General features: G+C 39.4%; 2 protein-coding genes across 7 annotated transcripts in view; one reads left to right on the top strand and one right to left on the bottom strand.

Annotated features, from left to right (window-relative positions):
- Nucleotides 1-10,646, top strand: part of CRIM1 (cysteine rich transmembrane BMP regulator 1) — a 180,912-nt gene extending 170,266 nt beyond the window's left edge. For all 5 annotated transcript variants that reach the window (XM_081265454.1, XM_081265457.1, XM_081265455.1 and 2 more), the window contains 3 exons: nt 4,401-4,523; nt 6,674-6,864; nt 8,130-10,646. In XM_081265454.1, the coding sequence (XP_081121580.1) occupies nt 4,401-4,523; nt 6,674-6,864; nt 8,130-8,306 (491 nt within the window). In that variant the 3' untranslated portion in view covers nt 8,307-10,646. The remainder of the gene's footprint in view (nt 1-4,400; nt 4,524-6,673; nt 6,865-8,129) is intronic.
- Nucleotides 9,231-14,811, bottom strand: part of FEZ2 (fasciculation and elongation protein zeta 2) — a 51,370-nt gene continuing 45,789 nt past the window's right edge. For both annotated transcript variants that reach the window (XM_081265458.1, XM_081265459.1), the window contains one exon: nt 9,231-13,016. In XM_081265458.1, the coding sequence (XP_081121584.1) occupies nt 13,000-13,016 (17 nt within the window). In that variant the 3' untranslated portion in view covers nt 9,231-12,999. The remainder of the gene's footprint in view (nt 13,017-14,811) is intronic.

The raw sequence follows: 14,811 nt of genomic DNA, 5'->3' as shown, positions 1-14,811 counted from the left end.
GGCAGTGTTCCCAATCTGATCCCCTAAACAGAGAGACTTCCCAGGCAGCATGGACCACACATACTGATGGAAGGGCTCACTCTAAGATCCCATTGAAGACCAAAGCTAGTCAAGACCTTTCCACTTTTACCTCAGTTCCCTGGTTTTCTTGCAGCATTGTTAGAGAATCATGCTCTATTCAGTGCAGTAAGCCGGGACTCAGGCCAATTTAGAAGCACATCTATACTGTGCAATTGTAAAATGGGGCAGTTCCGTAAACCCACAGTGTTTAATCAAGCTGTGCACATGTCGGCCTTTTGTTTAGGTGTTTGCAGACGAGCTGCATTTGAAAATGTCCATTTATTCCCTAAAAAGGACAATGTTAAATGCACAATTAGTTCCCACTTCTCATCTTACTTAGCTAATAGTGGCACTGGATTTAGCTGTTGGCTCTTTTCTGCCTGAAACACTTTCTCCAGTTGGCTTCCAGGTCAACTCTCTCGGTCTCCTTCTTTTTTCTCAGTGCTCCTCTGTTTCCTTTGCCAATCCCTCCTCACCTGCCCAGTCTCCCAAAGTTAGAGCAAAAGCACTAGTTTGTCATAATCATCTTGACAAGAGCAGTTTCCTATATCAAGAAAGAAAAGCAGGGTGAGTTAAGAAACATGGTTATGTGACTGACACAGACTACCAGTGCAAAGCTCATAGGTAAGATTTTACCGTTAAGCAGAGGCACCTCGGAGAGCTTCACTGAGAAAGAAATTGAGCTAGACTTTGAAGGACAAGTTGACTCTCTTCCTTGGATTGGAGAGGTAATCTGACCAAGGATCCTGAGACTGGCAAGGTCAAGGCAAATGCTCCTGGGAGAGTAAGTTCCAGTAGCTAGAGTAAGGAAGGAAAAGATGAATATTGGCCAAGATTTTTAGGGCCTTGATTATCAAATGAAGTGCATAAACCTTGCCCTTTGCAGGAGTGGTGGGGAGGCTCATTTTCGAGCTGATAAATGACATGAATGACAAAGGTGTTTGGGGGAGACCAATGTGCAGGAGGGACTATAACATATAGAGGCCAGAACAGCCATGACTCACACTCCAGATGTTCCAGAGGTGTGATGATAAGGACCAAGTTAAGGTGGTGGTGTAGGATTGGAGGGAAAGATTTGTCCTCCTTGTTCAGTGAGTTAGTAGTGAGTGCAGATGTTGCCACCGTGCCTGTTCATCTCTCCAGAGTTCTCTGTGACTTCTGAGTTGGGATTTACTATTGGGTTGACATTTAATTTCTGTTGATTAATTCTCCTTTCTGCTCTATTACTGGTAAGTCACTTCTCCATTTTATCTCTAAGCAAATTTTGCAGTCAGACTTTTGCCACCTTGTATTTCCTGAAGGTGGCCTGGATTCCAGTCCCATTCTCTGGTTGCCTCACTGTCTGACCTTCAGAGCCCTTCAGAGTTTCAGCTTCCACCTTATGTCTGGATAGCGCATGCACCTCCCAGAAATGCTGTGAGGACAAACAAAACGGTGGTAACGGGCGCCACCTGACCCACCCAGCAAACAGCTCTGTCCTCGGACACAACACCACAGTCTGAATAATTCCCCTTTTCTGTTCTGCCATCTCAGGATGAGTATAAAACCCATGAGCTGGTTAGGTGGTTAGTCCTCGGTCCATTTTCCACAAGAAACCAGGCTCAGGGAAGTCTGGTGAACTGTGCAAAGTCTTGCCACCAGTCAGCAGAAGAGCAAAGACTCGAGGTCCTAAGTTACCTCAGGTGCCACCTCCCAGCAGAGTGCTGCCCACAGCTGGTGAGCTTCAGGCACCTGCCCATATTCCAGAAAAGGGCATTTTAATAGGAAGGTGACCCCACAACTGACCAGATGCCTTTGAAATTAAAAAAAATAATAAAGTTTTTATTTTTAGAGACAGTACTTCGAGACATTAAGTTGTCATGGGTTCCTCTAAAGTTCAGATCAGATATGACAGCAGAAGGAATTAATTGTGGCCTGTGCCTGTGCTCTCTGTGGCCTGGCTGAAGGTAGATCAGTATCAGTCTTCTGACTGTGTCCATCTGCAGTATGAGCAGACAAAGGGGGCTCCTTAGTGAATGCCAGGAGAGTGTATTTTGGAGTCTGGGGTTGAATGCAGTCTTCAGTCATGGAAGGTCAGGCCTGGAACAAAGAGCATCTCCTTTCTATCTCTTCAAGCAACCTTTTGCTCATAGATTTATTCTTTTTGGCAAAACTGCTCAGAGGCAGCTTCCTTCCTAAGTTCAAATTAAAGAGGGATCCTCTCCCCTTGGACTTTAGGGCTCTGAACTGGAGTTGTATTTTGTGAGGAAGGAGCCATCATGGTAGATTTTCAGCAGAGTGGAACTGAGTATAGTGGCACCAGCTGATAGGCAGGCCATGAGCTGTTAGATGGTGAGCCGCATCTCTCAGGCAGTGGTCATCCGGAGAGCCTCTTGAGGCCAAGACTGCTCTTGCCCTGGCCTGCTGCATGGGAGGCACTAAGGAAGCGCTTGTTAAACAAACGGTGATATAATTAATCCTGAAGAAGGCATCCTGCTTCATCTTAGACCCTATAACTTTCCCTAAGGTTGTCAGGGAACCTAAGTGCCGTGGGAAGAGAGCTCACCTGTTATCAGGGGGGTTTCACCTGAGATCTGCCCATAAGCAGGTACATACCAGGCCTAAGAATTTCAAAGCTGCCTCTCCACTGCTGTCACCCAGGAAAATGCCTGAGGTGGAACTGAGTTGACCCCAGCTCTGGGGCCTCTGTGACTTCACTCCCTCACTGCTGACATTCACAGGTGTGATGGAGTAGATCACACATCTGCCTTTCATGCTGAGGCCTCAGAGGCTAGATGGTGCTCACCTTCTTGTAAGAGGAAGGCCCCATCCTGGGCGGGGCAGGGCAGGGACTGACAGGTGCTGCAAACTGGAAGATGCTACTGAATGTTTTTCTTCCCAGATTCATAAAGGAAGTTCATACTGATCATCCTACTACAAACACACCTCCAAGAACCACGTGATCCAGATCTGAGAAAGCAGAGTTTATAAGCTCTTGGGGTGATTCTAATATGATATAGAAATTTTGAGAATTGTTCTTTTGTATTCAGTCCCCTGCTCCTGCAAACGATAATATTTTCAGTAAATTCAGTTTTTCATTCTGGAGTTTGCAGGAACCCACTGAACTTTTGGAAACTATACTTCCTAAAGGCTTTATATAAAGTTAAGAAGGCAGAAGACTAAGGGACTGAGACCAAAGAGACCTTATTTTTGGAGGGAAACTTGGGCTTTGGAATCACAGAATTACATTGGAGTCCCAGCTCTGCCAGTGCTGGGGGCATGACCTTGAGCGCTTTCCTCAGCCTCTCTGAGTTTAATTCCCCAGCCAGGTGCTCAGTTAACATGTAGCAGAAGCTCAGCAAGTTCCCTCCTCTCCATCACTTCCTCTTCTTCAAACTCATCTGAAGGCTTTTGTTGAAAGCTTGGTGACTTTGGGATAGAAAATGATCACTTAATCCTGTTTTAACTTCTTCTGCATATCTTATTTTGGTGTTTAGGCCACAATCAGTATTTAGGATTATAAATGTTGAATAACCCCTTTTATAACCCATTTATAAAAACCACTTAGTGATTCAGTGTGATCTGGCCAGGAGAAAGTATGTGAATGATGCAGATTTTTACTGTCACGTTTTGAAAGCGTTCTTGAGAATCATTTCTTTTTTTAAAAAAAATGTTAAGCTACCTGTCAGCCCAATGAAATGTAGATATAAAAATGTATGTGTAGTTGCTGAGGAAAGCTCTGCATTTTCTCTCAGGTCCCTTGATATTGGGGATAAAGAATATTTTTCTAGACAGTTTTGTTTCATATTGCAGTATTTTTGTTGATCAAAGTGCCTATGCAATCAAACGAGATAACTGAGAATATAGTTACTGAAGACCAATTTCCAATCCAAACAGTTCCACTGGTAACATCTGGGACAACTCAGGGACTCATAAGGTCTGCCTATACCCACTCCCCTCGGGGAAAAAGGTAGAAGGAAAATGGCTGAAGAGTGGGTGATGCTTTAACTTTCTCAAATTCTGCTGACATTTTATCTAAGTGATTGAGTATTCATGGATGAAAGAGCATGAATACTGTGGCATCTTTGTCAGATTACACAGAACTAGAACCAACATCATTTGACACAAAGAAAACTGATGGAGTAGAAACTCTGTTCTTTTAAATGTTGTAAGAAATATTTCCCACCCACTGCAAAGGGAGTGACTCTCTATCATTAATGATGTAAATACAGATACTGTATATTTCATGTCCCAGGAAATACAGTATTGAATTAAATGCTCTATTTGGATTGAGGATATAGAAGCCAATAGTAAGGCAGCTTCTCTATCATCTCTTATGAAAATGCTTTTCTTTCTTTTAGAAATGTATGTCCCCGAACCAACCAATATTCCCATCGAGAAGAAAAATTATCATGGAGAGACTGACCTGGAGGTTCCTATGTGGCCCACACCTAGCGAAAATGACATCATCCATCCCCCTATGGGTAAGTATCAGTCGCTTGAGATCTGCCTGGCTTCTATATAGTCTACTTTGTTTTTTCTAATGTTTAAAAATTTTCCATCAGTACTTTTTAGATGGTTTGCCCAAGTTCAAACAACTACTCTAGAGAAGACCTACTTGGTTAAAAAAATATTAAACACTAAACGTTGATAAAATATGTCAGCAGGTAATTGCCTCCTTCCTGGCCCTATATGCTCAGAGATTTGGTGATAATGGAAAGAATTCAGTATGAAATTTCTAAGCCATCTTTCAAAATTATATGTGTGAATAAACTTAGTAAGCAGAGTAATAATGAATTATTCACTGTCCCTGTGGATTCTGTACTAATCATTTGTGCATTAGGTTACTTTCTCTTTCTGGGTATTTTAATTCCATGAGGGTTCAGTATTGCAATGTGTTAACTTTTTCCCAGGGTTGATTCCATGTCTTTTTTATTCTGTCCTTTTAATTGTGCATAATAACGATGTTAGTTTGTTTCTCAGTAGCTAAGTGGTCAGATATGGCCGAGTTCTGCCAGTACTACCTTTTCTAAAAAGGAGACTAGTGTAAATTTGCTCAGAGCTACGCTCAATACTGCCTCCTGTCGATTCCAAACACATTTTCAAAATTGCTGTACAATTGTCACAATATTTCTTTTGGAAGAAGCAGAAGTCATTGCTTGAGAGATTAATGGTCTGTTACTGTAGATATTCTAAATGTTGTGCTTGGATCAGACCAGATGACCAGAGAGCCAAATTCCTAGACCCAGTGTTTTGGCTCTGTATGTGTTTGCTCTAACTGAATGTGCTTTAGCATCATGCTTACATTCATTCAGTCAGCACCTACCATGCCTGCTGTGTGCCCCTCACTGTTCTAGATGCTGGGCTTTGGTCATAAGAATGCATTCCTTAATGCAGTCTGTTCAGGACCTACACATTACATAATATCCCTGCTAAAGTCCCTGAAGAGAGATGTCTCTATGTGTCAGTAGCAAGAAAGTATGTTTCTCTTAGGCAAATGATTTGTTTTAATCTGAATGACACTGTAAATCTTATTTCCTATTTTTGCTTTGGCTGGTAGAAAGCTCAAAGCCAACTTTCATACCTTGCTTTTAGCATCAAAACAGAACTGGAGGCCTCAATATTATATAGACCTCAATTACAGTTTCATTTTCCTCTCACCAATATTTTCCTTAATTTACTTTCTAATATTGCATGACACACATTCCTGAAACCACTCCATGTATCATTTGGAATATAGGAAGGTCAAGATTCACTACTTTATTCATTTTGTATTTGCAGCCTGAATCACTGTTATCTTTGGCATTTTTCTGGATGCTGATAAATGTTTTCCTTTTTTCCCTTCCTATATCACCATCTGCATTGGCTAAAATGAGTAGAAACATTCTCTTCCCATTCCTTCCCACCTGCAGAGTACATACAGAGGCACATCAACAAAAATCTTAAGTTTTAAACCATAGAAAGTCTTACTATCACAAAGCTGTGTTACTTCTTGAACTGAGTCCCCAGAACAGTTTAAGAGTAATCCCTTTTGATTGTATGCATCCTTTATCTTTCACTGAACAGTCTTTGATACATTTAGAAAACCTGACTAGAATGGCTTATTTGAAACAAAAGAAAAAAGTAACTTCATGGAGAGCCTTTTAACCTTATCTCTGTCTGCAACTCATTGTAAGAATCATATTTTAAAAGAACCAAAAGATCTTCATAAGAGCAAAATTACATGTTGTCCCCTGTGTAGTGTTACTTAATGAAGGCAGGAAAATATAGACATCCAAAAAGTTTATGAAAAAGTTTATGAAAAAGTATTTGTGATAATCAAAATATTTTAATATTATTGCAAAATATTTTCAAATTAGTCTAATTTTAGTCACATTTTGAAATCTTCCTAGAATTTTATTATTTTCCTGATTCCTAGAGCCAATATCATCTTGCCCAGACATTAACATTCTCACCCATTTTAATCCATCTACTAAGAGTTCTTTGTATATCAACATTAGATCTGAATGGTGTTTTTCGCCTGAAAGTACTGGAAAGCTATATAACCAAGTTGCTCATGTCTATTTGTAATATAACTGAAATAATCCTTTAAAATTTTGGTTTAATTAATACTGGTAATTTTTTTTCCCTCTAGATATGGGTCACCTCCAGGTAGATTACAGAAATAATAACAGGCTACACCCAACCAAAGATTCTTCACTGGACTCCATTGTCTCAGTTGTGGTTCCCATAATAATATGCCTCTCCATATTAATAGCATTCCTATTCATCAATCAGAAGAAACAGTGGATTCCGCTGCTTTGCTGGTATCGAACACCAACTAAGGTACTGTCCTGAAAAAGTCTCTCAAATGATAAAAATAGGAAAGCTTTAAAATTGCTTAATACTATTTATATCAGCCAATGAAATTTTTACTTTGATATTCATAACCTCAAATGCACATGAAGCTGCAGCAATTGAATATACAGTACTTGCCTAGGGCTGGAATGATCACTGAGTGAATTATCCATCATTCAGGCATTGGTAAATCCTGACCACTCATGGACCCAATTTCCCGAGTGTACTTGAAAGTTTTCAAATGAACAAAAACCTCTGGATTGACTCCTGAGTCATTGTTTATATTAGAAATCAAAACTTGATCATCTGGTATTTCTCAAACATATATTAACTTAGAAATGGGAGAGGAAAGAAAACACAAAGGGAGGGACATAATACTCAGGAGAGGGCAAAGAGAGAGCTGAAGGACAATGAGGATATACAGAAGTCCAAAGGCAAGCACAAAAGGACGGGTAGCACAAGATGAAGAATGTGTGAGGCAACACTGGCCAAGGGTAGGCAGACTTCTTATCAAGGGAGAGAAATATGTGTTTGTTTCAATACAAATAAATACAAAGGGTCTTTGAATCTGCCTGTTTTAACAGGAGAGAAAGCACTGTACTAATTAGGGGGAAAAAATCATATTTCTTCCAACTCATTCTACTTTTTTACATTTAGTTTTTTTTTAAATCATACAACTGTGAGAATTAGAAATAGCCTCAATAATATATTTAATCCAACTTACCGTCTAGTTAACCTTTCCATATAAATTTCCGTCAGATGGTTATTCTGCCTGTGATTTTCTTTTTGACAAATATGGACGAGGCACAGCCTCTATGCTAAGTCAGGAAAACAGTGCTGCACAAGACACAATCATATTGTCTGAAGTCAGGAAAAGAGACCCATTCATAAAGAGCATGAGATGATGAGATACAGAAGGGCTGGTCCAAAATATGAGACTGTCACACAACCTGTGTCATTAGAATTGCTGTTTTAATATCTGACCACCTGTTAATGTCCACTCCTTTTCTAACCCTTTTAAACACAAGTCTGCACTTCATGGATTTAAAATAGTTATCATGTCACTTCACTAATAAAAATATAGTTGGAATTCAAATAAGATGTAATACCATGCTTATAATCTGACATCAACAAAATGTGAAACTATTGCCCGACCTGAATTAAGTCCTAAATTTCTGTACATATGGGGTATGTAAGGCAGCTAATTCTTTGTGGGTTTTTGTTTTTTTTTCTCCTGTTCTCTCACTCAATAGCCTTCTTCCTTGAATAATCAACTAGTATCTGTGGACTGTAAGAAGGGAACACGAGTTCAAGTGGATGGTTCCCAGAGAATGCTAAGAATCGCTGAACCAGATGCAAGATTCAGTGGCTTCTACAGCATGCAAAAACAGAGCCATCTACAGGCGGACAATTTCTACCAAACAGTGTGAAGAAAGGCAACATGGATGAGGTTTCAAAACACAGAAAACAACTAAATCTGCTCTTAAAAGTAAACTAGAATTTGTGCACTTGCTTAGTGGATTGTATTGGATTGTGACTTGATGTACAGCGCTAAGAACTTACTGGGATAGGCTCTGTCTACAGCAGTGTGCAGGATATGCATTCCCACCTTTCCTCAAGATAACTGACCAAGTGTTTTCTTAGAACCAAAGTTTTTAAAGTTGCTAAGGTATATTTGCTTGTAATATAGCTGTAGAGATATTTGGGGGTGGGGACAGTGAGTTCGGTTGGGGAAACGGGTGGGAGGGTGGTGCTGGGAAGAAAAATTGGTCAGCCTGGCTCGGGGAAAAAATCCAGTAAAATAAAAGCAGTTCAGTGGCCCAGAGGATTCTTTTTCCTGTTGCTCTGAAGACTGCATTGGTTGCTGTAAAGCTCAGGCCTGAATGAGCAGGAAATAAAATAAGGCCTTGCAATCCAGCTGCCATAGCCACCTTAGAACTACCAGACGAGTGCATCAGAACTTTTGATAGCCATCCCAAGTCTAAAGCCACAAGTTTCTTCTCTACGCAGTCACAACTGCGATAGGCAGTGAGGAAGCCAGGGAAATGCAGTAGCTGCATTTCTCTAAAGCGGGTTATTAGGGACATATACAGTTATACGTTTTGCTGCTTTTGTTTTCTTCCAAGCCAATCAGCCAGTTCGTAGCAGAGACAGCAAATGAACAAGATCTAAGTCATTTCTTGATGTGAGCACTGGAGCTTTTCTTACAACAGTGTGGCGGAAAGGAGGGAGAGGGCGAAGGACACCAGGCATTTCCAGGGGCTATACTTCATTGTTTGTTGTTGCTTTTTTCTGTTATACTGTTGGTTGTTCATAGTTTTTGTTGAAGCTCTAGCTTAAGAAGAAACTTTAAAAAAAAAAAAAAAGAAAGACTGTTTGGGGATTTTTTTCTTTATTATATACTGATTCTACAAAATAGAAACTACTTCATTTTAATTGTATATTATTCAAGCACCTTTGTTGAAGCTAAAAAAAATATGCCTCTTTAAACTTTAGCAATTATAGGACTATTTATGTAACTATCTTATGATGCTTCAAAAAACAAAAGTATTTGTGTGCATGTGTATAAATATATATGCTCATATATTTATACACATACAATTTATGTTTTCCTGTTGAATGTATTTTTATGAGATTTTAACCAGAACAAAGGCAGATAAACAGGCATTCCATATCAATGCTTTTGATCACTTACAGATTTTCTGAATAACACAAATTCTCATTCTACCTGCAGTTTAATTGGAAAGATGTTTGTAAGAGAGTGTGTGTGTGTGTGTGTGTGTGTGTGTGTGTGTACATACCTTCAGCAGCCAGCATCGTACCTGCTATGGAGAGGATATTCCTTTATTAAAATCTTCCTTCTCATTTGGATTTGCTTTCAGTTGGTTTCCAATTCGCTCACTGGCCAGAGACATTGATGGCAGTTTTTATCTGCATCACTAATCAGCTCCTGGATTTATTTTTTTTTTTCAAACAACTGTTTGAAACAACTACTGGAATATTGTCCACAATAAGCTGGAAGTTTGTTGTAGTTTGCCTCGAATATATAACTGACTGTACACAATAGTGTTAACTTTTCAAACAGCTCTTAGCACTTTTATACTAATGACCCATTTGTGCATTGACTTTTCTTTTAAAAATGCTTGTTGTGAAAGACACAGATACCCAGTATGCTTAATGTGAAAAGAAAATGTGTTCTGTTTTGTAAAGGAACTTTCAAGTATTGTTGTAAATACTTGGACAGAGGTTGCTGAACTTTAAAAAAAATTAATTTATTATTATAATGACCTAATTTATTAATCTGAAGATTAACCATTTTTTTGTTTTAGAATATCAAAAAGAAAAAAGAAAAAGGTGTTCTAGCTGTTTGCATCAAAGAAAAAAAATAAGATTTATTATCAAGGGGCAATATTTTTATCTATTTCCAAAATAAATTTGTTAATGATATGATGTTACCAAAATAGATTTACATCAGCCTGATTAGTATAAAATTTTGTTGACAATTAATCCATTCCTGGCATATAAAGTCTTTATCAAAGAAAAAAATTGTAAATGCTTGCTTTTTGTTTTTTCAATCATGGCCATATGAAAATACTAACAGGATGTAGGACAAGGTGTAAATTTTTTATTATTATTTTAAAGATATGATTTATCCTGAGTGCTGTATCTATTACTCCTTTACTTTGGTTCCTGTTGTGCTCTTGTAAAAGAAAAACAAATATAATTTCCTGAAGAATAAAATAGATATATGGCACTTGGAGTGCACCGTAGTTCTACAGTTTGTTTTTGTTTTCTTCAAAAAGCCAAGCTGTAAGGGGATGATTTGCAACTTGGTTCTTGGCAGCAAGTAAACACTTTGAGAAGAAATCACACCATGTAACTTTCAAAAAGACTCCTTATCTGGGATCAGAAAGACAAATGGTCCTTCTGTTTCAAGGTCATCCAGCTCACAAGAAGCCCAGTGTTCCTCGCAGCAGGTGGCTCTTTCCCAAGGAATCTTTGCAGAAAATGTCCCCTGAGTACACTGCACAGGGCACTATTCTTAGGGCAGCAGGAGAGCTACCTGCTGCCAGTCATGAGTAGCGATGTGCTTGTCAGCAGTACAGGTTGAATTACCTCCTTCCACAATGCTTGGGACCAGAATTGTTTAACACAGGATTTCTTCAGATTTTGGAGTATTTGCATATACATCATGAGGTATCTTGGAGATGAGACCAAAGTTTAAACATGAAAGTTATTTTATCTTTCATCTGTGCCTTACACACACAGCCTGATTTGATGACAGTATCCTTAGCATAACTGAATTCTGACTGTGACTCATCCCGTCCGGTCAGTTGTGGAATTGTCCGCTTGTGGAATTGCTGCAGTGCTCAAAAAGTTCTAGACTGTGAAGCATTTTAGACTTCAGGCCAGGGATGCCCAACCTGTATCAAATCTACTTCAGCATGTGGGAAAGGATTGTGACAGAAAACTCTACAGCTATTTACTGCTAAAGAAGAAAGTATTTACCAAACAAAATCAGAGAAATCTAATTACAAAGGGTACTCTGAGTTGTCAGGAAAATGTAAGTGGGAGAAAGTAGGCTTACATATATATCAAAGGCATCAACTTCAGTATGATTAGCTCTAAACAGAACGTGGTTCAATCTGTTCAAGAAACACACCCCTAAGGACTTTTGCTTTATTGTATGCCCCTTATACTTACATGTCTTTGGTATAAGGCATAATTTTTACAAATTCAGATAAAACTAATTTTAATTAATAGTATTATGTAAGTAGGCATCTTCATCAGTTTGAAAGAAAGTGACAAATCATTCTCACCTGTTCACCATCTACTAAGACATTAATAAAACAAGGAAACCATCCTCAGGTTCCATATACCTCTAGATAACAACTGAAAAAGCTACGCTGGCACCAGACTTCAAGCCATTGCCTCTGCAGTCACAGCACCTCAGTTACTAAGTGGCGTAAGGAATGTGGACACAGATGCTTTGGAGGAAATTTTAAAAGCCCCCTGATAGTAGGTCCCATATAGACTCTACACACATTATTATGTCAGGGGCAGGCTGCGTAACTGGCCAAAAAAAGCAGAATGGCTGTCATTCCATGGCAGCACAGCATGATCTGGGAAAGTCCTTCTCCCCTCTTTACCATCATGATCCATCTAATCAGGGAGCACTGCTCACAAACTGTAGAGCAACTAATCTTAGCACTGCAAGAGCAAACAAAAGATACAATAAAAATACTCAAGGCTCTTTAACATATATTATTTTTATATTTATTAAATACCATTGACATGATTGAATCTGGCAGACCTGTTCATGATTAGTGATGTATTCATGAATAGCTGTTTCTGGCATCGGCCCTGGAGGACGGTGCACAGGCATGAATAAAACAACAGCGATGGGAAGTGGGCAGTGCAGCAGCAGACAATTTCTTAAGCACCTTAAAGGACTCAAACTCCTTTTAAAGTACACTTCTTCATGACACATGAAACAAAACATTGAAACATAAAGTGAATACAAGTTTCTGAGAGTGGCAGATGGTTAAAGTGTGAACAGTGGTGAAAAGCAGCAAGCTATAAAATCAGTCATCCTGAGCAGAGGCAATACTATTAACTTAAGCCAAGGTAATGCATATTCCAGTGCTGCTGCTTCAAAGGCAGCCCACATTTGTTAAGTTTCAGTCTCTGGACAATACTGATAGGTAACATTTATACTGACAGTCCTCTTATTTTAAAAAAATCTGTGTGTGTTCTTGCCATCACTGAAGAACACCTATAATATAAATCTCCCAATGCTTTAATCTAGTTCTTCAGTGCAATTTAGATGTAGAAAGCCATAAAAACACCAGGCATACAGTCAAGTTAATGAAAAATGTAACTGTCCATGCACAATTGATATTTCTTCACTAAGTTAAGAGAACTTAGATTTATCCCAAAAAAACCTCTAGAATTCAAAAGAGTGCCACAGTTTTCTTGGTTCTATTATATAAAGATTTAGTGAAGTCATGATCTATTAATACTGAATCACAAACCCAAGGTCAAGTGTGATGGGTTTCCAGTAGCAAGAAGGTCATGGTAACCAACTCTCAGAATGTTATGTCCACAGAAGGTAATGCTGCTCTAGGTGGGACACAGAACTAGGGGGGAAAAAAAGAAAGAAAAAACACTTTAGGTAGGGATGTATCATTTGTATATATTTACAACAAATGCATTTACATTTTATATACATTTAATATGTATATAAAAAGCACCATTGTGTAATGATGATTAAATATTAATGCAAGAATCTTTAAGAGCAAAAATTTTTAAACATTTAAGAGACTACACCAAAAAGTTCTCTCAAAGACACAATAATTAGAATTTCCCAGAAATGAGACACCAAAAGGCCATGTCTCTAAGGGTGCCACAGAAAGATACAAGCTTGTGACTGTAGCCCTGAGGCTTGTAACAAGCACATAGGCAGCCTAGTGAAGTCAAAGGAGGCGAGATTCTGCACACATTTTCATTCCAATCTAGGATGACACAGCAGCAGCCAGATCCACAATTATTGGCCTTGGTACTATTGTTGAAGCGGGGGTGGGGGGGTTGTCAAGGGAGGGGGGATAAGGAGGCTGCGATAAACACAGTAAGCAGGGGACTGAGAAGAAACTGAATTAGCCCCCAATGGCACCCATCCTATCCTCCTAGGGCCATGTGAGGCCCTTCTCCACCTTCTCACTTCTGACCTTTGCATTAAAACTAAGGTTACAATATATTTAGGCAGTCAAGTCATGGCCATCTGTGTTACTGACAAAAGGCCAGCCGAACAAGGGACAGGAGCATTGTCCCCTTGAGCAACATACCCCTCCAAGGCAATGTCTTTTGTTACTAGTCCCTGAGGAAGAGAGACATTGAACAGGCTGTGAATTGCCACAATGGGTGGGAAAGAGCACTTTACTTTACCCAATGTCAGCACCTTCTCCCGTACTCGTTACACCCACTTCCTTTTCTGGGCCACAGAACCACTACAGAAGTGGCTTCTTTGCCACCCAGTCCTCACAGCACAGAGCCAAGACAAAAGCACAAGGCATGCATCACCAGCTCAACATGAGCAGGTAGGTGTGACACCAGGCTACCCACAGGAGCCAGAGGCCTGGGCAAGAGAAGCAGAAGGGCACAGCGCTGCCTTCCTAGAGCAGCGGGGACAGCATCACAACTAAGCCTAGGCATTCAGAGGAAAGAATTAGAAACCGGTTTCCCCTAGAGCTCTTCCATGCAGGCAAAGCTCAGGTATAAGATAGCTAAGAATGCTTCCAGAGCACACACTCTGCCCTCCCTTGTGGCAGTGCCGTAGAGACCCGCTGTAATTAAAATGAAGACATGTTCTTTATGTTTGTCTCATTCCTGTTCCACATTAGAAGAACAAACCTCTTCCATACCAATCCAGCTTTCATACCAATGCTAGCATAACACAAAAAGCAAACAAAGATGTCAGGTATGAAAAATAATTCAGATTTAATAGGGAGAAAAGCCAGCCATCAAAAAAACATAGCAAATTTTAAAATCATGTCTATTTACTCTTTTCCACACCCCTGTTAACCCACTAGCAACTGACTCATATTTTTACATCTGTTGAGTCTCCCACAGTGGTAATTACACATTATGAACTTGGAACACCCTTCCCTTTTTAGTAAAGCTATGGATGAAAGAAAGGCCCATGTGAGATACTACACATCTCAGAAATTCTACCCTTTTTTATGCTCAGCTGACAGAGCAGAGAACCCAAAGAAGGAAAATGTTATAGGAAGAGGAGTCCTCAATTCTGATCAAACACCACAAGGTGTATTTTGTGATGTTTTTAAAATGTATTGCATGAATAACTGCTGCTTTTAAAAAATAATTTCATTGAAAGGTATTAGTTTTGCCTATAACTAAACAAGGTCTTAGGTCCCC

The sequence above is a fragment of the Spermophilus citellus genome, assembly GCF_964194105.1.
Source record: "Spermophilus citellus genome assembly, chromosome: 13".
Lineage (NCBI taxonomy): Eukaryota > Metazoa > Chordata > Mammalia > Rodentia > Sciuridae > Spermophilus > Spermophilus citellus.
This window is presented reverse-complemented; position numbering and strand designations above follow the sequence as displayed.